The following is a 25044-nucleotide window of genomic DNA, read 5'->3' on the forward strand; positions in this document are numbered from 1 at the left end:
ATTATTATTAGTAATATTAGTATCATTATTATACTTTTTACTCTTTTGGCTTTGTACTTTTAGTATTTTGCACATTTTACAGTAGAAAAATGAGATTTAATTAAAAATGCAATTTTCAAGCAAAAAAATGCTATTTTTTTTTTTGCATGTAATTTTTGAGAAAAAAATGTAGCACTAAGGAGGTTAAATAAATAAATACATACATATATCGATACAAAAATAAATATATATACATACACACTATAGTCTGAACACACACCAGAATGACTGCAAAGGAAGAAAATTAACAAACAAGACAAAAACACTGTGAGGCATTATGCAGGTGTATTACTGTTGGTATAAAGGAGCTCCAGTAGTGTTTCTTGACACACTTCTGCTACATAATTGGTGGCGGAAAGTCTTCAATGTTAGTGTTTCAAAGAGAGGGGATGTGCAGCATTATTTATAATGGCACTCAATTTATGTTTTCATTCTCTCCTTCACTACTACCTCCTGGGGTTCCAAGTGTGTCCCATAACTGAGCCTGCCCTTTTAATTAGCTTGTTAAATCTGGGCCTCTCTTGAAGTGATGTTACTAGCCCAGTATATCACAGCACAGAAAATCATGTTGGCCATCACAAAGTTTTAGAAGATGTGAAGGATATAGTATGAGGACACAATACTACACACCTGTGATGAATATAGCTAGAGCTCATTCATGAAATGTTTGGTGAGGTATCACCCGAAATAACTGTTTTTTAATCTATGGTCTGTCCTCATTGAGAGGAATAATAAACGGCTTCTCTATACAGGCTTCTCTTTTGTGCATTGCCTTGCATTGTCAGTATGATTATGTAGTCACGCAAACAGTGGTGTATTCTACTTGATATTGACATTTATATATTTTTTTTTAATATCTCTTATGTGTTTCAGACTAAGTCAGGACCTAGCTAAAGACCTTGCAATTTTGGCACGCGAAATCCATGATGTAGCAGGGGATGGTGATGCACAAGGTTCTATGGGAACAGGGCAGAATGCCACTACCACTTGCTTACCCAATACACCAGTGTCCACAATATCAGCCAGAGAAGAGGTATTTGATCTTTTTAATTTGATTTTGATCATTATAAAACATTAACATTATTGAATGTTATTAGTACTTGTATAGTTTCATTGTTCAAATTGTTTTCCAACCAGATTATATTAGAAAAATAGAGGCTGTTTTTACTACTTTGTTAAGCTGTTTTACTTTTTTCTGATTTAGTGGATCTGGTTTCCTGTTTTATCACAGCTGCTTCTGCAAGTTATACAGTTATATGAAAAAGTTTGCAAACCCCTCTTAATTCTTTTGATTTTTGTTAATCATTGGCTGAGCTTTCAAAGTAGCAACTTCCTTTAAATATATAACATGCCTTATGGAAACAGTACTATTTCAGCAGTGACATTAAGTTTATTGGATTAACAGAAAATATGCAATATGCACAATAACAAAATTAGACTGGTGCATAAATTTGGGCACACCAACAGAGATATTACATCAATACTTAGTTGAGCCTCCTTTTGCAAATATAACAGCCTCTAGACACCTCTAATAGCCTTTGATGAGTGTCTGGATTCTGGATGGAGGTATTTTTGACCATTCTTCCATGCAAAATCTCTCCAGTTCAGTTAAATTTGATGGCTGCTGAGCATGGACAGCCTGCTTCAAATCATCCCATAGATTTTCGATGATATTCAAGTCAGGGGACTGTGATGTCCATTCTAGAACATTGTAATTCTCCCTCTGCATGAATGCCTTTGTAGATTTCAAACTTTGTTTTGGGTCGTTGTCTTGTTGGAATATCCAACCCCTGCATAACTTCAACTTTGTGACTGATGCATGAACATTATCCTGAAGAATTTGTTGATATTGGGTTGAATGAATCCAACCCTTGACTTTAACAAGGGCCCCAGTCCCTGAACTAGCCACACAGCCCCATAGCATGATGGAACCTCCACCAAATTTGACAGTAGGTAGCAGGTGTTTTTCTTGGAATGCGGTATTCTTCTTCCACCATGCAAAGTGCTTTTTGTTATGACCAAATATCAGTCCAAAGTACTTTGTTCCAAAATGAATCTGGCTTGTCTAAATGAGCACTTGCATACAACAAGCGACTCTGTTTATGGCGTGAGTGCAGAAAGGGCTTCTTTCTCATCACCCTGCCATACAGATGTTCTTTGTGCAAATTGCGCTGAATTGTAGAACGATGTACAGATACGCCATCTGCAGCAAGATGGTCTTGCAGGTCTTTGGAGGTGATCTGTGGGTTGTCTGTAACCATTCTCACAATCCTGTGCATATGCTGCTCCTGTATTTTTCTTGGCCTGCCAGACCTGCGTTTAACAGCAACTCTGCTTGTGGTCTTCCATTTCCTGATTACATTCCTTACAGTTGAAACTGACAGTTTAAATCTCTGAGATAGCTTTTTGTAGCCTTCCCCTAAACCATGATACTGAACAGTTTTTGTTTTCAGATCTTTTAAGAGTTGCTTTGAGGATCCCATGCGGTCACTCTTCAGAGGAGAGTCAAAGGGAAGCACAACTTGCAAATGACCACCTTAAATACATTTTCTCATGATTGGACACACCTTGCTATGAAGTTCAAGGCTTAACGAGCTAATCCAACCAATTTGGTGTTGCAGTAATCAGTATTGAGCAGTTACATGCATTCAAATCAGCAAAATTACAAGGGGACTCACATTTTTGCAGCCAGTTTTTCACATTTTCTTTAATTTCATACAACTAAATACTGCTTCACTAAAAATCTTTGTTTGGAAAACACCCCACTACTCAGATGTTCCTAGAAAATGAAAGACATACCACTGTTATTTTTTTTGTTGAAAGTAGAGTAAATTATTATGCAGTCTGAGAGGGGTTCCCAAACTTTTTCATATGACTGTAACTTTAATGGTGTTATTTAATTGTTGATGCCTGTGTTATATATGTTTACATAATTACAGTTGAGCTATATCTTCAGAAGGTATTTCTCTCTATATATAAAAGAAAATCCTGGAATATAAAAGCCAGGCGTCGAGACGTGATCTTCTCAGAAGTTCTCGAAAGACATTTTAAAGACCCACAAGACAAAAAAGACTGACAACGGAGCGTCTCGCTGGGCCGTGGAACATAAGATTCTTGCAAGACACGCCCTTCTTATCAAATAAGACCACGGACAGCCAGCAAAACATTCAGTCATGTGCCTTTAGCAAAGAAGAAAGAGCATCGCGGAGAAAAGACATGCAAGGTGTGATAAATACACAGAGAAAGTTACAGAATGTGAAAGCAGTAACAGGCGAAAGTATTGTAGCGTCCCAGCCAAGCTGAAACCTGTTTTGTTTTAAGTGACTGTTAGGTCCGCTCGAGGGAGGGCAGAGTACAGCACGGCATACTGATAGCTGGGTGCTGATTGATGTGTGTAAGGGGGAGGCGACACCCTTGGGAGGAGGAGTTGGAGAGGATGCTAGAAAGTTGTGTTTGGGGTTACACAGTGGGCGATTGTTAGAGTAGAACATTTGTGACACTTTATTATGTCAGTCGCTATAGTATAAAAAAAACAAAAGGAAATTAGTTTAAGTCAGAGAATTTCAAAAATGGGGTTTAACTCAAATTCATCTATTGGTTACTTTGCAAAAAAATTATTAACTGCTGATGATATGGATCATTTTGTCTCTGCTGAAATTCCAGCAGAGAAACATATCCTAAATTATGGTACAAAGTCATTAAACACAAGTCTCACAGACCTCATTTTAAAGATTCAGCAGAGTGGGACACGAAAGATTCCAAATATTGTTTTTACAGAAGTTCTGAAATAAAAGTGAAACTAATGAAATAGCAACGGGAGGGCAGAGTACAGCACAGAAGACTGATAGCTGGGTACTGATTGATGCAGTAAGGGGGAGGCGAGACCCATGGGAGGATGGGTTGGAGAGGGTGCTAGACAGTTGTGTTTGGGGTACGCAGTCGGCGATTGTTAAAGTAGAACATTTGTGCCACTTTATTACGTCAGTCGTCACAGTATCAAAAAAAAGAGCACAGATCGCATTTGCGCAAACAAAAAGAAATTAGTTTAAGTCAGAGAATTTCATACACAGGGTTTAACACACATGCATTTATTGTTTACTTTGCAAAAAAAAAATATTACTAAATAAACTGCTGATGATATGGATAATTTTTTCTGGGCTGAAATTCCTTAATTATGGTACAAAGTCATTAAACACAAGTCTCACAGACCTCATTTAAAAGATTCCAAATATTGGTTTTGCAGAAATTCTGAAATAAAAGTGAAACTAATGAAATGGTAACAATTCAAAGAAAAAAAAAATCTTACAAGTGTGTATCTGGAAAACCAAACACGGGGTTTGGCGAGCAAAGCCCCCTGGTTAAGTAAATAAAAATGATGTCTTGGTTTAAGATTTATTTGTGAAATTTTGATCAAATGGCATGTCGTCATTTTGGCCTTGCACATAACCTATGTTTATTTTCCCTGTAGAAAGCCACATTACATTTATTTTCTTTCCAGAATCTACAATGTATACCTCATTTTATCCATCATGGTTGCTTATTTCTGTGTATATTAAATATTCAAATAATTACTCTAGCAGTGATAGATTGATTAAATGCATATGGCCACCCTTGTTATAATAAACCCATGGGTCCAGAGCGCCGCTGTTTCACTGATGCTTCTTCCTAGGTGACTTTTAGTCAATAGGAGGATGAGAGGTGACTCCGTGGAACTACATATAGCTTTATACTTGCATAGAATTAAATTTCTAACATTTCATCTGTTTATTATAGTGTTACTGCTGTTAAGTTCATTATTATGATAAGCATACTAAGACTTTTAATACTTTTATTGCTGTTCTCCTCATAAAGACAATGCGTCTTCCAATTTTGCATGCACCACAGAGTATTTGTAACAATTTCCAGTTCTTTAATGGTTTGTGTGTTTGCATCTGTAAGTAAAATTAATCACATTCAAACTATTGAAGACTAACAACTTCCCCCTTATAATACCTCTTACTCACTTTGGCTTGTGGTTGAGTTCTTATTTCATCGGTTTGTCATACAGAAAAGGAGAAAAACAAAATCATGAACTGCTTGAACCTTACTTTAAGAGCCTTTTATCAAAACCTAAGCAATTGTCATGCATTTTCTCCTCACTAGGCTATTCCTTCTTTACTCCACTGAACTGCCATGCCACACCATGGTTGGAGAAATTCCCTTAAAGGAAGCATGCAAATTAGTTTAAATTAAAGTTAAATTCATCAACAGTATCTCTTTTAGTTATGAATGCAAAATCACACAATGAGCCATATGGTTTGTCTTTAAAAAACATGGCCTTTGTGATTCCATCAAGTGAAGCAGGCTAGGGTCTTTGCAAAATATACTTGCATCCTTACTGCCTTCCATAACCCGTTCTATTTTGAAAAAGGAGAATGCAGGTTAACCTTAACCAAAACACCCTGTATGTTTTGTTTTGAAATGCACTGTACCCCTGCTTGACGTCAACGTAGCTCATGCAACCTGCCCTCACTATAGAGCAGCCATATACTGTATTAGTTTACACTGCAAATTATTGTATGTTAACAATCTTTTGTTTGCCTCATTCTTAATTAATACTTTGACATGGGAGGACATCTATTCCTTACTCCCAGACTACACTCGCCATCATAGGTTAAGGTCCACATTATACACAATAGGGTCATCCCTTTCTGTACAATCTGTGAGTACAATCTTTTGTGAGGACACACTATGGGGACATCCCTTCAAATGAATGAGTTCAGGTGTTTCAGTTGCCTTCACTGTTAATAAGTGCATCAAGTCAAGCAAAAAAATGCAATTTACATTGACACAAACTGGTTCATACTAAGGAGCTGAGAGACTTTAAATGTGGCACTGTCATAGGATGCCACCTTTGCCACAAATCAATACATGGAATTTCTGCTCTGCTACATCTACCCCTGTCAACTTTAAGCAGTATTATTTTGAAGAAAAAACATTGAGGAGCAACAATAGCACAACAAAAAGTGGGGCTACCAAGGGCTAAAGTGCATAGTATGTAAAAATTGTTGATCCTAGGTGGCATCACTAATTACGGAGTTCCAAACTGCCTAAGGAAGCAACATCAGCATAAGAACTGTATGTCGGTAGCGCCATGAAGTGGATTTCCTACACACATGCCTAAGATCACTATGCACAATGCCAAGGGTCAGCTGGAGTGGTGTAAAGCATGCCACTGTTCAACTCTGCAACAGTGGAAATGTGTTTTGTAGAATGATAAATGAGGCTTCACTCTCTGTCAGCCTGATAGGACATTCTGGGTTTAGTAGATGCCAGGAAGGTGCGATCTTCTGGACTGCATGGTGTCTGCTGTAAACTTTGGAGGAAGAAGGTTAAAATCAGGATTTGGGTTAGGCCTCTTGGTTCCATTGAAGAGTACTATTAATGCATCAGTAGACAAAAATATTTTAGACAATTGAGTGCTTCCAACTCTGTGTTCTTCTAATTCGTGGAAGGCTCTTTTCTGTCCCAGCATAACTATGCCCCTATGTGCAAAACCATGTCCATAAAGTCGTGGAGGAGCTTGAATGACCTGCAGAGAGCCCTGATCTCAGCATCAGTGCCTGACCTTACAAGTGCTATTTTGTCTTAATGCACAAATTCACAAAAAGAGTGGAGACTGTTATGGGGACCATCTCCATTTTTTAATGTCAATAGTTGTGGAATGGGATATACAACAAGCTCATATAGGTATAGTAATAACAGCTGAAATAATTATGGTTATAATAGTGTATGTTTTGATAAAAACATTAATAGAACTATTATGCGTTTCCCACACACCTGCAAACCTTCGCCCGCCAAGGTGCAGACATGTACTAATTTACACTGCAAATTTCTGAATATGTCAGAAACATTTTGTTTGACTCATTCTTAATACTTGTCATGATAGGACATCTAAGATCAGTGTTTGTCTCTAAATGTCCTTGAATCATGGAAAACTGCAGTCCATCAAAATAGAGTCATCCTTCACTTTTTTAGAGTACTATCTGTGATGCCACTCTTCTGAACAGGCCAGATGTCAAGTATGTATAGCTTTCATGAGGATATCTATTACACCTTGCCTTGAAGTTTTGAATCCGACCACAAGTTCTATGCAGAATTGTAAACTGGCACTCATGTAGTGTCAAGTTGGGAGAGTACAATATGCCATAAACTAGTTTGATTTTACATTTTGGTTTAGATATGACAGATTATTGTGTGATTTCACTTCAAAAAACACTTTGTGTTGTGCTACAAACATCAGAAAAATGCCACCAAATTTTAAGTCATTTATGTGAGCTCCTACTGAAGTAAGTAACAGGTACTTATAAATAAGGCAATTGAACAAGTTCAATGAACTGAGTGAGTTCTTCTTGTTTTTAAAATTCATTAAGGTCTTCAGAAGATAGGCTGTGCTGCCAATTATTGTTGTTTTAATGAACAGACTTGCATTTGCAATTTCCCATCTGGTACAACGTAGCCTTTAGGGTTAAAGTGTTTGTTGTCATTTAATAAGACTGTCTAAGTGGTGATCTTTCATTGTCCTTTTCGGAATTCCATTAAATCAATTAACTAGGTATGTTTTGTTGATTGGTTTCACAGGGATGAACGTTTACCAGTTCTAAGCAAACCTGCTACTTTTAAATGTTTGCGTTTTGTCTGAAACACTACAAATTGGAGCTTGACAACTATTCAGGCCACGCTGACCAGCCTACAATTTTTTCTCTCCTTTTCCTCAGACTTTAACATTTCCAGATTGTAACCAACTTGAAAAAAATGACCAAGCTCAGCCCATATACTGTATTTTACATTTTCTATAATCGCAGGATGTCCCTCATTTTTTTAACTGAGTTGATGTTTCTATTGCAGTTGGTCCAGCACATTCCAGAGGCCAGTTTGAATTTCCAAAAAGTTCCTCCTGGATCTTCAAAAGTCAAAAAGGAGCTCAATTCAAATATAAATGATTCAGATTTAAGCTCCAAACACAGAACGTGGAGCAGGGAAGAGGTATTTATTTTTTGTGGCATAATGTTTAGATGGAATGTGCAAGTGTGTAGTCATGTTTGTTGTTTTGCTATTGTCTCAAAAACAGTTGTTAAAAATAGGGCTGCAACTAGTGATTATTTTGGTAGTCGAGTAATCGTTCAATTTTTTTTCGATTTGTCACAATTATTTCATGCCTGACTATTTTGATGCCTGCGACCTGTGGTTGCACATCCTGTTCTGGGCTCCAGTGCATGTCTTACCTCACTTGCTCACATCTGTCCACCTGTGAATGTCACCCTGATGTCTCTGCATTAACACGATTAAAATTAATAATAATCAAATTAAAATGAAAACCAGTGAAACATATGAATTTGAAAATAATCAGATGTTTTATATTAGTGTGACCATCACAATAAAAAAGAAATACATTAAATAATACAAACTAAAGTGCACATAGTCTTTAAACAAAAAAAAGTGCATTCAACTTAACCAAAAATGGCCACTGGTGTGTCTTAAAGTCCAGAGGTTTAAATAAAGCTTCAATTCAAATAAAATAAAACAATAATGTACAGTTTATAAAAGATTCAGTTCATATATTCCTAATTGCAGTGGAGGAACATGAGCATTTTGACGTGCTGTGGTGTGGGGCTGCCTCTCTTCTTTGAGACAATGTTCCCAGCGACTGAGAAGAGACGCTCAGAGGGAGTAGAGGTAGCAGGAATACACAAGAATGATTTTGCAGACAGAGAAAGATGTTTTAATCATCACACTCTGAAGGAAAAGTGTTGTAGTTTATTACATCATGTACTATATTAAGCCAAAATACAAAAAATAATGGACTAAAATATGTAACAAGCTAATAACTGATATACTCCAAAACACAAGTCACCTAATATTCGTTAGAGATGGTTTACTATTCATATGAGCTCAAATATTATACGAAAAAAGAAGAAGAAAAAACTAGGATGGCTCAGCTACTCCTGTTCACTTGTTTACTATAGCTCCAAACACGTTAGCAAACATAACTGAAATTACATTTACTTAACCCTTAAACCGCCGGAACCAGCTAGAGTCGGTTTCCAGTGAAATTTGGAAGCACGTCGAAGCCTAGTATACGCGCCGATGTACATTCATTGAACTCTGCAATCGGCTAAAGTTGTTTCTCAGTGCAGTTTGCCAGCACGCCGAAGCCGAGTATATTCAGCGATATATATTCATTGAATGCTGCAACCGGCTGTAGTCGTGTCTCAGTGCAATTTGTCAGCGTGCAGGGGCCGAGTATATTCAGCGACATACATTCATTGAACACTGCAACTGGCTATAGACGCTTCACAGAGCAATTTGTCAGCATGCCGGAGCTGATCAGTCAGTGCCGTACATTCGTTCAGCAGCCAGCTCATGACCACTGCTGACCCCGGCAGAACTGCAGCTCCACTGTCTCTGGGATTCAGCCGTTACACTAGACAAGCCTGTCAGCATCAGCGTTGACCTTTGTGTGTTTGCGTGGAGCCAGTTCAAGCACAGTTGGCTCCGTGATTTACAGAATTTCATCAACGTCTTCAGTTGTACCTTAAACATATAATAAAAAATTGTTGCAGTAGTTTTTTTTATAGTTTATACAGTTCATTTGCAGTGTGTAAAATGATCAGTGTTGCAGTAATTGTGATGTTCTTTGCATGAAAAAAAATGTGTTCTATTAAAATTTCATATTTTCTTTGTGAATTGTGATGTTTACTTAAAAAGTGCAGCTAAAAAGTATTTGGTGCCCAGGGGTGCATTAACACCCAAGTATGTGTCAGTTTAAGGGTTAACTATCATTGTCGAAACCTTGATATACACATTATAGTACAAACATCAACGTTAACACGTGACACTAACTTTACTCGCTAAAACTTACCTCTCAAGAGACGGCGGCATCACAGCTGCAGGGTGCTTGCATTTCAGATGCTCATGCATCACGGTGGTGCTGCCATGAAAAGAAGCTCCGCTTTGCATAATCTGCATTCAACTTTTTTTTCTTTTTCTGTGAAGTGCTCCCACACTTTAGAAAGTTTCTGTCTCAATTTTTTCCATCTCCTTCCCCTTCCTCTATCTGACTCTCCTTTGCAACCACGCTTATTTTCCTCTACATTCTTCTTCTCCTCAGATGTTGTTCTTCGTTTGTAGGACTGTGTGCAGTCTTGACAAACAAAAACAAACGATACTGCCCCCAGACATTCATGTAGTGCATTGCAGTTACAAAAACCAATGTGGTTCTTTGTGTTGTTTGTTTATCAAAATACTGTATATGCAGAATGCAAGACTATTACTGCATTTGAAATTTTTAAACTTTAAAAGGTGAAAGAGCAAACATTCGAATAAACTCAAAATAAAAGTCTGTCTTTATCTAGTCTGAGCTTCTATCCAATGGGGTGTCTATTATTGTTGTTTGTATTAGGGATAAAATCTTAGAATTCTAAAAGCTCTAAGTCGAGTACAGTCACCCCTCCAGATTTTCTAGTCCCAGAAAACAATGTACAATACAGATCTTTAAAGAGGCATAGTTTATGCATTAATTCATACATTAAACAGATTTACACAATAATAATAATTCTTTACATTTATATAGCGCTTTTCTCACTACTCAAGTCGCTCAGCAATTGCAGGTTAATTGCAGGCCCTTGCTCAAGGGCCCAACAGAGCAGAGTCCCTTTTGGCATTTATGGGATTTGAACTGGCAACCTTCTGATTGCCAATGCCGATCCCCAGCCTCAGAGCCACCACTCCTCCCTAATGTACGATGTACCAGAGAAACTGCACGTGTGTGCTCGAAGCCCTTTTGAATAACTGTTGTACCTCACTGATTCTGTCCCAAGAACAAAGAGGAGCTTCCACAGTCAGGAAAATTGTATGTCTTTCCATATCTGTCAGGGTCAGTTGTCTTGTATTTTGCATGTAAACAATCTCAGTTTTTGGCTGTAGTTCACCTGCACTTATTGCTGCCTGAAACTGGGTTGAGATGAGTAAGGAAAACTAGAATTCATGCAATATGTCTAGTTTTTAGATCTTCTTGTTTTAGATTAGTACATGACTGGAGATGTTTCCATTCGATGTTATGTTACCTTTGCTTTGTACAAGGATGTGTTTCTCCTGTGGAAAAACCAAACAAGTGTGAGATTAAAAATTCAACAGGCTTAATGACCACACTCTTAAATGCTTCCTTGCATTTGGTTCAGATTTGCTCATGTTTACTAGCACATCTGCGTTTCTCAAGGTTAAGTCTTGCCTGTTCTATCTGGTTTTGTCCAGCTGTGGTCTTGTAATTAAGGTAACAGTGTTGTTTGTTTACAGCAAAATAACGTTTACTAATGCCAAACAGAATTAGAACAAAGGTGATACTCAGTTTAAAGATGTCTAGTTTCACTGCTTTTATTTCAGTCCTTGTTATTTTTAATATAATCTGATATTAGAAAGAGGAACGTTACATGTTAAAGTATGTCACTGTAACAAAAGAAAATACTAGAACAGGGCTCTGTTTATTAACAATAATATATGACCAAAGCAGGAGTTACTTTTTCATTCCTCCCTGAATACTCCAGTTTTCCTCTGGAGTACCAAAGACATGAGACTTACCTGTCAGTTCCAGATTGGCCTAATAAATGGCTTGTTTTATCTACTGCAGAAAGTGTCGTTGATATTCCGTAGAAAAACATGTCAGATTTTATCAGGACACTGTACATAAAGTATGAAGAATTGCATGTCTCCTCTTCACTTTATTTTCAAGATTTGTCAATGTTCAAACTGAAGGCTAAGATATAGTGTCCACTGGCTTATAGCACAACAGTGCCCATTTCCTTTACACCATGAACTTGATGTGTAGTGTGCAGACAATGAAAAGTAACTTCAGTGATTCAACACTTAATATTTTAGCACACTTCAGGCATGGACTAATTATTTTTTATTAACATACATATATATTGTGGCTGATGACCTGGATGTCTGTCCCTTGCATGGACCATGGGAGCAAGCCTGGTAAGGACAGCACCTTCCCTGGAATGCTAGATGGCAGTCCCCCTGGGTTGCAGTGGTGCCTAGGACTCCCGCAGGGCTTCGTGGGAGTTGGAGTTTGATGCAGTCCTGTTGGAGTCCGTGGGCACCGCCAGGGCGTGCTGCAGCTGCTCCTGAGCCCTACAGAACAGCTCTTCCACCACACCCGGAAGTGCTGCCAGAAATAGGTCGTCAAGCACCTGGACCATTTTCGGGTGTGTTATAAAAGGAGCTAGCAGCCACTACTCTGGGAGCCAGAGTCGGGAGGAGGAAGACGAAGCTTGCCGGAGGGAGAGTTGAGGAGCAAGAAAGAGAAAAGAAGGAAGACTTATTGTATTGTGCTGTGCTTGTGCTGGACTCTGTTGAGCTTGCAGGAAATGGGAAGGTGTTGCCCACAAGGTATAAAAGAAAATAGAAGCCCTGTGTTTTTTGAACTTGTGTACTATGTTTGTCTGTGTCAGGGCTCGCTTTTACAATATATATAGATTTATTAACGTTTATGGCTTTTAGTTTGAGGATTTTTCATATTAGATGTCAAAATACACTATGTTTCAGTGATCTTTTTATGACCTTCTTCCTACTGGCATTTTGTGCTGTAAAGTGATGAATTACATTTCCTTTTGCTACTGTACTTGAGTAGGTTTATGTAGTAAAATGTACTTCTTAAAGTATTTTTAAATTCAAATGTTTTTATTTTTTTAAACATATTTTTTTATAGTAATGAGTCCACTTTGCTATTTTTTTTCAAGGTATATGATTACAAAGTACAATTGACAGCTTATATTCATACAAAGTTCACAACAGACAATTCAAATATGTCTGCACTCTAAGCAGTTTTGCACCATGAAGTGTTTTATTAAATGACACAGAATGACACAGTGCAGTTCCCTCCGTCAGCAAAAGTGGGTACATTTCAAGATATTTTTGTATGAAGGTTTACTGACCAAGGACTAAGTGTTTTCATGAAAATCTCCTGCCTTAATTTTTGAGTGCAGTGGTTTTATGTTTCTGAGATACCTGTGCAATGCAGGATCCAGAGAAAGCTGTTTGTACAGTGGCAGCAATGGCAGCCCTCTTTATAAGATAGAATCAGGCAGAAATTAGTGTCTCTAAAACAAAGCTTCTTTATTATGCTATGCAAATTATGTCAGTTTCCCAAAAAGTGTAGAACTACAGTGTCTGCTTACAAGAACACTTCCTCAAATTTACAGAAGCATGTGAACTCAAGTTATTTTTTTTAAACTAGCAGGCTCTTTAAAATAGTATAGAATAAATGACAAAAGTAATTAATGACATTGACACTACTACAATAAATGACTGATAGCCAAGCAATAAGTAGGTCCTCCCATGTTACGGAGACAAAAAATTACTAAGAAAAAATGGCAAGTTCTTTTTATTAAATGACAAGACTGTCCTGTGTTTGATTTTGAAACAAATTTCAATGACTCTCATGTAATTTTTGGACTCATACCAACTTTGTTCTCAATGCATTACAATGGTGCAAAGTTTAATTTTGATGGGATATTCCAGGTTATCTTGAGGCTGCATGAATCGACAATGTGCTATGAGCGGACACAATGGCTATTTTCTTTGCAACTCCCATTGTTGTTGCTCAGAAGAGTTATTAACGTTTGTTATAGAAAGTGTAAGATAAAATCTCAACATCCATTGGAAGTGAAAAACTGTGAACAACTGACAAGCATTACGTTAGAAACACATGTAGAAACAAAAGCTGCATCCGGTAGTTGTGGTAGGCATATACATTAAGATGGCAAGATGGCCTGTTACAATTATTAAATGCAGCTGGCAAAGGGGATGGTTGTTCAATTACACAGAGTACGAACTACAAGGGGTCTGCACTCTATGTATTATTTATCTATGTGTATTGGAGAGTTTAAGATTGGTAAGAAGCAAGCACCGCATAATGATGATTAATTTTAACTCATATTTATAATTTTATCTGAGGTATTAGGAATGACTAGTTAATAAACCATAAAAAAGCCCATGTTAAAATACATGAAATAAACTGCAAATTTTAAAAGTAAAAACTGTTTTATATTTAAGGATAACAGTGCTTTTAAGGTAAATGTGTATATATTTACATTTTAAACAGTGGTATGGCTGTCAATGGCAATTAATTGTTTTAATGTGCAAGAATATTTTATGGATTGTTTTTGTATTGCTGTAGATTCATAATGATTCTCTATTTAAATACTGAGTATGCTTGTAAAAATATTGTATGTAATGTCATTTTCTATAAAAATACTCATCAACTTTAATTGTTCTGTTCTCATAACAAACACTTTTGTTTTAATGAATGGGTCTATAAATAAATAATGTTGAAAATGATTTAATAATGTTTTATATTTTGCTGTATTTAATGGCTACTAATGAGCTGCCATGTTGTCCTATAGTAAGCCAATATTATTAGCTTATCCCTGTACTGTCCTTTAATTGAAAAAGGTTTAATTCTGATGATAATGCTGAGAGTTTTAATTATATACTGAATTAATTTTACTAATTTATACAGTAGAATCATTTAAGGGACTGGCCCTTTTTGATGATTTAATTTTTGGCAGTTCAGCTGTCAGTAATTTAGCTGTTTAATTATGCCATTTTTTCTGTAATAATGTAAATTGAACATTTCGTTTGAAATGTAACATAACATTGTTAAGTTACAGTGCCCTTATTGAGTCTTTCATAACCAGTTTTTTTTCTTTAGTAAAGGAAACAAGTTCTGCATGTAGGCCCCCACAATCTGTAAATCCACCACTGTGTGACGATGTGGGTTCTGGCTCCACGCTCCCATGGCTGTTTGGGAACCCTTGAACCCAACACCGTCGATAATGAAACCGAGTGAGCCAGTCAATGGAGGCAAATTGAGCATCTGAGCAAGGGGATGGTTGAAAGTACAAAAGTGCTTTTATTTAAAACAGTCAACAAAAACAAAAACAGTGTTCAAATAGTGCAGTTCTTCATATTCATTAAATAAATAATCCATAAAAAGAACGTGGAGTAAAACCAATAAATAGAAAAAACAATCCTTAAAAATCGGAGGTTAAAATCTTCTCTTGGAAGCAGTTTTAAAACCCAACAAACAAATCTGGTGCTCTTCTGTTAGCGTCTCACCTGCTTATCCCGTATGGGCCAAGCAGCAGGCAAGACGCTCTCTACAGCTGCCCTCCTCAAACACACGCAAGACTGGAGACCTCCCGATCCCTGGCTTCGGTTTGGCTCTCATCCCAGCCTCGAGACTTGGACTCCTTGGTCTCCAGGACGCTCACACCAAGGACTGCCACTCCAAGCCTCCCGACTTCCGCTGCCTTTCTGCGGCCTTCTGCGGCTCGTCGCTTTCACCTTGGTCACTCCGCTACCTGCTCGCTCAGCGGAGCGACATCAACACACACACGGGTGTCGGCCTAACACCCAGCTTCCATGCAGCTGTCCACGCGCTCATTCGCCGCGTCCGCTCGCTCTTGCGCTCTCTCCCTCTCACCGACCTGCTTCCTCTCCTGCTCCCGATAACCTCCGTCCTCTCCTTTCCTTTCCTTTCTCCGATCGTTTCTTTCTCCTTCCTAAAACCGACTCACGCTTCTTTTAAAAACGTGAGGGGCCATCACAGCTGCAGCATTAGCCACGGGAGCAATCACGAATGTGGGCAGTTCCTCACCTGTGCACACGGTGAGAAACGCCCACATCGACGACTGCCCCGCGGCTCGCTACAACAACGCCCCCCTCACGAAGCCGCCTCGAGTGCGATGATTATTTATTTAAAATCAATGGCCTTTTCTCCACGAGCTGTGGACCCATAACACCACACACTGCTGCCAAGTATTATTGAGACCAAAGCAGTGCCCAGTTGTCTAAAATGATAAGCTATGGTAACAGGCAGCACCATTTTAAAAAACACACTCCTCTTCTGTGCATAATATATAAGTGAGTTGTATTTATCATGTACAAGCCTAATTCCAAACAAATTCGGATGCTGTGTAAAATGTAAATACAAACAGAATGCAATGATTTGTAAATCTTTTATTCAATATTTTATTCACAGTAGAAGAAAGTAAACATCAAATGTTCAAAGTAAGACATTTTACTATTCCATGAAAAATATGAGCTCATTTTGAATCTTCAACATGTCTCAAAATAGTTGGGACGAGGGCAACAAACGACTGGAAAAGTAAGTGGTACTAAAAAGATACATTTAGAGGACCATTTTGCAACTAATTAGGTTAAACGGCAACAGGTCAGTAACATGATTGAGTATAAACAGAGCATCTTAGAGAGGCAGAGTTTCTCAGAAGTAAACATAGGTAGAGGTTCATCAATCTGCAAAGAACTGTGTCTACAAATTAAAGTAAAATTGTGAAGACTTTGAATTGCTCATCATCTACAGTACCTAATATCATCAAAAGAATCAGAGAATCTGAAGATATCTCTGTGCTCAATGGAGACAATTTTGGATGCCCATGATTTTTGGGCCTTCAGGCAGTACTGCATTAAAAACAGGCCTGATTCTGTGATGGAAATCATTGCATGGGCTCAGGAACACTTCCAGAAATCATTGTCTGTGAACATAGTTCTCTGTGCCTTCCACAAATTCAGATTAAAGCTTTATCATGCAAAAAAGAAGCCATACGTGAACATGATCCAGAAATGTTGCCATCTTCTCTGGGCCAAAGCTCATTTAAAATGAACTGAGGCAAAGTGGAAAACTGTTCTGTGATCAGATGAATTGAAATTTTAAATTCTTTTTGGAAAACCTGGGCAACACTTTCTCCAGACTAAAGAGGAGAGGAACCATCTGGCTTGTTATCGGTGGTCAATTCAAAAGCCTGCATCTCTGATGGTATGGGAGTACATTAGTGCCTATGGAATTGGCAGCTTGTACATCTGGAAAGGCACCATCAGTGGTGAAAGATATATACAGGTTTTAGAGCAACATATGCTCCCATACAGATGATGTCTTTTTCAGAGAAGGTCTTGCATATTTCAGCAAGACGATGCTAAACTGCATACTGCATCTACTGTATTACAACAGCATAGCTTCATAGTAGAAGAGTCTGGGGTGCTGAACTGGCCTGCCTGCCTGTAATCCAGACTTTTCACCAATTGAGAACATTTGGCATATCATGCGATGACAAATACGACAAAGAAGACCCAGCACTGTTGAGCAGCTAGAATCCTATATCAGACAAGAATGGGACAACATTCCTGTCCCAAAAGCCAGTAACTGGTTTCCTCAGGGTTTTCCTCAGACATTTAAGAACTGCTAATAAAAGAAGAGTGGATGCTATACAGAGGTAAACATGACCCTGTCCCAATTTGTTTGCGACATGTTGCTGCCATCAAATTCAAAATAACCCTATTCTTTTCTTAAAATGGTGCATTTTCTCAGTATAAACGTCTGATGTTTTCTGTGTTCTGTTGTGAATAAAATATGAGATTTGCAGTTCATTGCATTCTGTTTTTATTTACATTTTACACAGCATCCTAACTTTTCTGGAATTACGGCTGTACATCATACATCATTTCCTAAATATGCATATATTATATTAATGTACATTAGTAAGTTCAGCCTATTTTGCAGTTATTTTCTATATAAGAATATGCGCGCTTGGGAAATTTCTAGCCTCACCTTTTAAGCAATATATTTGTTTCCCTGACTGCAGCCACAATATCCCCACTAACAATAGTGGTGGCGAGTGCTTACCACCCACCTGTCGTTGTTGTACAGCTCCTACTATAAGAGATGGTCATATGGAGGGGCTCTTGATAACAGCTGCATCCTCTTATAAGTGACTTTATATTGAGTCCCCACATAACCAGCAGCTGATACACACTGTGTTCACTTGGCCGCTTACTTGAGGTAACAACTAAAAAAATATACAGGACCTGTGCAGGTTTCTTTTTGTTTGAGAAAATGTTTACTCTAAAAATGTGCTTCTATATGCTGGTTCTGTGCAGACTGTACTTGTCTAATGTAAACAGAATTCATAAGCCTTTGCTGAAAAGGAACGTTGTCCAATGACTGCAGCGATTTTTCTTTGCACTTCCTCCATGGTACAAAAACGCTTTCCTTTGAGTTCTTTTTTTTATATGTGGGAACAAGAAAAAGTTGCACAGAGCAAGATTAAGTGACATTTCTCCTCGTTTGAAATGCAAAAACCACTCGTAGACCTGTGTTTTACATAAAGCTTACTCTTTAAAAGCAGTTTCAAGCATCACTACAGTTTCATCAGCTGTTTTCCCTAATAGAAAACAAAATTTAACGCAGACTCGTTATTTATGATCATCCATCACAAAAATCGCAGAACACATTTAATAAGCACCAAGAAAAATACCAACACGGAATGCCGTACAAACAATACAGAGTGAAGGCACAACCAAATCTAGATTGTGCACCAGGTACAGATTCCGGTTATTTTTGAGTACCACCTCATAAAATCTATTGTATTGCTATATATATGATTAGGCTTTCCATGGCACAGAACGGATGTTTGAGGATATTTGCTAATTTAGGTTCATTCTAAACTAACTAAATTGTACTTTTGCTTGATCATTTTTTCAGTACTTTTATTTGAGTTGTTTCCATGTCATATTCTTTTACTTAGGTCATTTTTAAAGGTTTAAATAGTTTTTCTGCCTCTGCTGTCATTTACTCTAAGAAATGGTTAAAACAAGCCACTTTACAATATATAGATAATATGAACTTGAAGTTTTTTTTTTTTGTTTTGTTTTGTTTTTCAAAAAACCACCATAAGAACATATCCATTGGGAATCTCTTTTTCACTGTTTATGTGAGTAGCTTTCAGATTGTTGATAATCACAAGCATGTCTCTTTCCTTTTAGGTCATTTTAGATAACCTGATGCTAAACCCTGTGTCTCAGCTCTCACATGCTATTCGAGAAAATACAGAGCAGCTGGCTGAAAAAATGAAGTAAGTATAGCAGTCCCCAATGTAGATAAATTTAAAAGTAAAACAAAATCAGATTCTCTCCAGGTTTTGTTTTCATTCTGGATAACGCAGATCTTGCTGCTAGTTCTCACTACTTATGTTAGAAGATGGGTCTTCTGTATAGATCTTGCATGTTCTCCCCATTTTCTCAGAGGCTTGTAAGAGTGTTTCCCTAAGATCTACTTCAAGCTTCAACTGCTGAGCCAAGATCCACAACAGTGACAGTAAATGAATTGTCAGTGAGCACGTCTTTCACTTCTTTTTTTTTTGCCTATTTTGGCCAAATGTTCAAGTAGTTCTTTTTATTTTTTTATTTGACAAATTAAAACAATGTCCCAAACTGAAAAAAAATGATCTAAGATTCCCCCAAAAATCCTAGTAGCATCTATGAAAAAATTATTTACTTTTCATAAAGCATTTTTCAATATATGTTCATATAAATTGGTAAAACCTATGGTGCAACAATACAGTAGTTTTTAAAATAACCATATTGTTTGTTAAAGAGTCATGTTTCAGAGCAGAGCAGTCAACTGGGAAGAAATTGAAGCAAAAATCAATTCTGAAAACGAAGTGCCAATACTGAAGACCTCAAACAAGGTAATCTGCTTTTTCATTTTCTGTTGTTACTAAATAAACATATTTTTCTTATATCCATCCATTAATTTTCTAAACCGTCTTATCCAGGGCAGGATCGCCTGGAGGCTGGAGCTATAAGCAAGCATCAGGCAGAAGCAAACCCTGGAACATGGTGCCAGTCTATCACAGGGTGAATGCACGCACCCTCTACACAAACCAGGGCCAATTTAGCATTGCCAGTCCATCTAACCCATATGTCTTGTGAGTATGGGGAGAACATGCAAATTCCATGTAGGGAGAAGACCGCCTTGAACTATAGTCTACTGGTTTCAAGGTAGAAGTGCTAGAAATGTGCCACCGTGCTGTCATTTTCTCCATATATACTGCAGCCTTTTTATATCCCACTAGCTATAATACCCACCTTTGCCCGGAAAGGAAAATAAAGAATTTTTTTTATTTAATTGTTTGAGAAAAATATCATAAAAAAGATAACACAATTTTAAAAATAAAAATAAAGTAACAAACAATAAAGGCTCACTAATGTGCTTGTCTTTCGGTCTTGTATGTATGTTATCATCCAGTTGACGCTCAGAACTGGCCAACTCTATTTAACTTCAAAAGCAACAGAGGCGCAGCGGTGCTCAAACGTAACGAATGCTGGCAGTCGCCTCCAGTTCGCCTTCAGGTGGTCATTCCATATGTCAACTGGATGATAACATGCATACAAGACTGCAAGATTACCCCCCACCTTACCCAGAAGGGGGTGGGTTAAGATTGATTTCACTCTAAATTATTTTTAGTCGACCAATGAGAAACATGTACCAAGTTTCCTGAAAATCACTCCAATCGTTCAGAAGTTATGCTGGAACATACATACATACATACACACAACACACACACACACATACATTGACTCTATATATATATATATTGCATGTGCATTTTTTGGAACTTTTACTCTTTAGTGCATAGTTGCAACGAGTCAGACTCTGTTCTTCCAGAAAGTCAGAATCACAACCGAGATTTGGACCATTGTTTATTGCTGTTCTCATTCACTTTCACAAGGACAATTTAGTGATAGCAACTTTCATAGACAAACAGTTTGGAGAGTCTAGTGGATATTCAGCCAAACATATGGAATATGTCAGTCTCTGCAAAGAAGGGACTAACACTGGAAATTAAACTGCCATCCAATTACTGTGGTGGGACACCACTCTCCACTGCATTACACTGCTGCCCACATAGTCATGCAAGTTTATTTTCCAAAAATTGCAAAATGTCATTTTTAACTATTTTGTTTTACCTTCTAACATTATGTGACAGCTACACAGTAATGCAGTGGGTGCTTGGTCTTTTTAAGCATATTTTGTATGTTTTCCCCATGTCTGTTAGCTTTCCTCCAGATACTATGATTTTCTTCCTGCTTCACCAAATGTCCTTGGGTTGTTTCCTGTGTTGCATCCAATGCTAATGGGATTGGCTGTGTGATAGTTTGAAGTTGCTTTTAGCCAGGGAAAATACTAATATAGTTGTATTTGAATAAATACCAAAAAACAGAATATTTTTTGAGAATAGCTATAAGTTTGAGTTTCATCTCTTAATGCTTGAAAATGGAAGCCTATCTTTACACAATCAGAGTCTACAGATACTTTCAGAGATAACAACTTTGCAGTATTAAATACAAGCTGAAATGCAGCATACAGTATTTCTGCCTTACTTCATTGTTCATTTTACACACAAAAGTCACATTCACCATTTATTTTTTTTGCAAATGGAAGAGAATTAAGAGTTTTTGTTTTGTAACCCATTCATTTTCTTAGAAAATTTTTAGAAAGGTTTTCGTGGATTTGTTTTATTATGAAAGGCTTTTGGGGATCCTGTTCATCCAAACATATAAACCTTTTCGTAAATGCACACATTCTTTTTAATGTGGACCCACAGTTATGCAGCTTCCATCTTGTCAGACCATACCACATTGTTGGGAGCTGTTTTCTTCTTTAAGTCAGTCAAGGGGGTACACTCTTGGAGAAACGAGTTATAAACTGGCGGTAGTACCCCACCAAACAGAGAAGTGATTGGACCTGCCGTTTGTTTTGCGTACAGGGCCATTTCAGAATGGCATCTAGTTTTGAACACTGGTTTCACAGTACCCTGGTCCACCAGGTAGCCCAAATATTTAGCCTTGCTCAATCCGAAGAAACATTTCTTGGGATTGATCCGAAGCCCGGCCTCTCCTAGTGTCCACAATACTCTTGTCACCTGCTGTACGTGTTCCTTCCATGTTCCGGAATAGATGGTCTGTTTGAGCAAAGAGTGAGCTAAGCTGAATGGAAGAGGGATCGGGGTCCCTCTCTTTCCACGGTTTCAGCAAGTTCACATGATAAACCACTCGCTTGGTGGACGATTGGGTTGTTTTACCAAATAATCGACCAGCCCTTTCCTCTCCTTAATTTCATAAGGGCCTTGCCAATGGACGAACAATTTGGAGTGAGAGGTGGGAACCAATACAATGACGCGATCCCCTGGACAGAATTCTCAGAGAGTCTTGCCGTGATCATAAAGGCTGGCTTCCTCCATATGACTTTTTAGAATTGGTTTAATTCTCCCAAATCTATCGCGTAACTGTGCGATATATTCTAGAATGTGTAAAAAGGCACTATATTCGTGCCTGACCCGACAAAGACTCACACCGGAGGCACGTATAAAACAAAGAAACTTTTATTTTTCTTCACCTTTGGGGCACGTCTTCCCTGTGACCCTCACAGGCACAACACAGTCCCAAAACAGACCAATAAAGCACCAACACATCACACTTTTATTTTTCATCACCACTCCTCCGTCAACCTTCGTCGTCCTCCTCCTCCTCCTGACTCTGGCCATTGAGTGGTGGTTGCTGGGCCCTTTTATAGTCCATCTGGAAGTGCTCCAGGTGGTTGATTGCCAAGTTCCAAAGTGTAGCCGGAATGCGGCAATCAACCACCTGGTGCACTTCTGGGTGTGGAGAATACACTGCCCATACAGGCTCAGGAGTCCCAGCTGTAGCACCCTCTGGCTGTGCCTGCAGGACCTCACAGGGCTGAACAATACTCCAATTCCCATGGAGCCCTCCGGGAAACCGAGGCACCGCTCCAGCCCAGGGGGGCAGCCATCTAATGTCCAGGGGGAAGTATTGTACAGTCCATGGCTGCTCACCCTGAACATATAACGAATTGGCATCCCAGCCAGGCCCATGCCCGGCCATCCGCCACAAATGTTTGTCGAGGGAAGAGCCTCTCCTTCCCAGCCTTCCTTTAGAATATCCAATATACCCCAGGGCTGTCGTCCATATAGCAATTCAAATGGTGAGAAGCCCATAGAGGCTTGTGGGATTTCCCGATAAGCAAAGAAAACGAGGGGGAAGAGTTGATCCTAATTCCTCCCATCCTCGTTTACCACCTTGCAAAGCATCTGCTTGAGAGTCTGATTGAACCTCTCTTCTAAACTGTTGGTTTGAGGATGGTACACAGCGGCCCTTAAGTGTTTTATTTTCAGTAACTTGGCCGTTTCCTTGAAAATTTCTGAGGTAAAAGTTGTCCCTTGGTCCGTTAGGACTTCTTTAGGGGTGCCGCATCATGCAAAGACCCCCGCTAGTTTCTGTGCGATAGCTTTAGATGTAGCCGAGCACAAAGGAACGGCCTCTGGGTATCGGGTCGCATAATCCATGAGGACTAATATATATTTATGTCCTTGTGCTGAGGCCTTTTGGGGTCTTAAGATATCGACCCTGAATCTTTCAAAGGGGACTTCAATTAGGGCAATGGTAACAGGAGGAGCACGATCCCTTCTGGGAATTTGCCGTAGTTGACACTCCAAACAGGAACTGCAAAAACGGTGAACCTCCTCGTTGATTCCCGGTAAAAAAAAATCAGAGCTTGATTCGCTCTAAAGTCTTTTAGGAGCCCAGATGGCCTCCAAGGAGGTGGGCATGCGCCAACTCACAGACCTGCCGCCGGTAGGTTTGTTGAATTAACAGCAAATTCCGGTTCTCCCCCTCATGCTCCGCGACCCGATATAATAGGTAATTTTCTATCACGAAGTAAGGTCCCTGTGGCATGGACTAATGAGTGCATTGGCCATTGACAAGAACAAATGCATTCTTCGCGTGTTTCACAGAGTCGTCAATCCATTGCTTTCTCTTGAAAGAAGTCGGCGTTGCTTTAAATTGAAACTGCAAGTCAGAGAGGGGATCTGGTCTGACCTCAAGGGACGGGGATTCCTCCCGACCCGTCGGGGTGCGGGTAGATAATGTAGCCGCCCGCAACGGGCCAGGAGTTTCTGCATCCACCTCTCGGACCTCCGTCTTGCTCTCTGCCGGCTGGTTACACGGTGAGGAGGCAGCTTGAGATGAATAATTCTCATCTATCGCAAGGCTCAACGGCTGACCGGGAGTACTGAATAGTCTACTGCGTTTACTGTCAGATCAGTCCCGCCCTAGAATCACAGGAAAGGGGAATCTTTTTATCGTTCCTCCCTGACAGATGTAACACCGGGTGGATTTATATACACTGACCTCTCTGTGTATGCACGTAAGACTGATCTTTCGTTTAGTCAGCTGTCGCGGTAAGACATAACGGTGAGCAATGATGGACATGTTACTGCTGGAGTCAAAAAATGCTGTGACTTTATAGCCATTAATGAGTACCTCGCTGGTATGCAAGGTCGTCAGGAGACTGCTAAGGTCACACAAACCATATCCCTGCGTCCACCTGCATTCTGCCTCACTCCCAGACAGGTTGCACGCTAAGCAGCCTGGGGACTTTGGAACAGGCTCCGGTTTATGTGGGAGAGACCTCTTGTGTGGGACGTAATCTTCCACATGTAAGCACCACCCCTCTAATCAACTCCAGGCCTTTTATCTGCCTAAGTGATAATGACATAAGGACAGACTTGCCCACACCTGCCCATGAAATAGCCTTTAAGTCAATTGTCAAATTACTTTTGAGCCCTGAAATAAAGAGATTGTGTTAAACAAATGCTTTAGTTGCCTAAGATTTTTATGCACTCTTTTTGTTCAACCCACTGAATTAAAGCTGAAAGTCTGCACTTCAACTGCATCTGAGTTATTTCATTTAAAATTCATTGTGGTACTGTATAGAACCAAAATTAGAAAAAAGTTGTCTCTGTCCAAATATTTATGGACCTAATTGTATGCATAATAGAACTAACTATTTTACATCACAGTGAGTAATTAACCATAGTTAAAAAATAGTAAAACATAATAAATTGAATGAAAATTGTTTCATGTTGCAATAGCGGTATTCATTACGTTTTACGTTTTCGTTCTGTTTTGCTTTGAAATTAACATGCAAATACTTTTTAAACGTACACTTTTACTGTAAAACTTAAGTAAAAAATTTTTTTTTGAATTTACTTTTCGTCAATATCGCATTGAATGTTTATT

General features: G+C 38.7%; 1 protein-coding gene across 2 annotated transcripts in view; it reads left to right on the top strand.

The window, feature by feature from the left end:
* si:ch73-212j7.1 (centrosomal protein of 170 kDa protein B) overlaps positions 1-25044 on the top strand; it is a 125879-nt gene that overhangs the window by 92304 nt on the left and 8531 nt on the right. For both annotated transcript variants that reach the window (XM_039741416.1, XM_039741417.1), the window contains 4 exons: positions 913-1072; positions 7927-8064; positions 18922-19010; positions 19532-19625. In XM_039741416.1, coding sequence (XP_039597350.1) covers positions 913-1072; positions 7927-8064; positions 18922-19010; positions 19532-19625 — 481 coding nt within the window. The remainder of the gene's footprint in view (positions 1-912; positions 1073-7926; positions 8065-18921; positions 19011-19531; positions 19626-25044) is intronic.

Source organism: Polypterus senegalus, chromosome 18, assembly GCF_016835505.1.
Source record: "Polypterus senegalus isolate Bchr_013 chromosome 18, ASM1683550v1, whole genome shotgun sequence".
NCBI classification, from domain to species: domain Eukaryota; kingdom Metazoa; phylum Chordata; class Cladistia; order Polypteriformes; family Polypteridae; genus Polypterus; species Polypterus senegalus.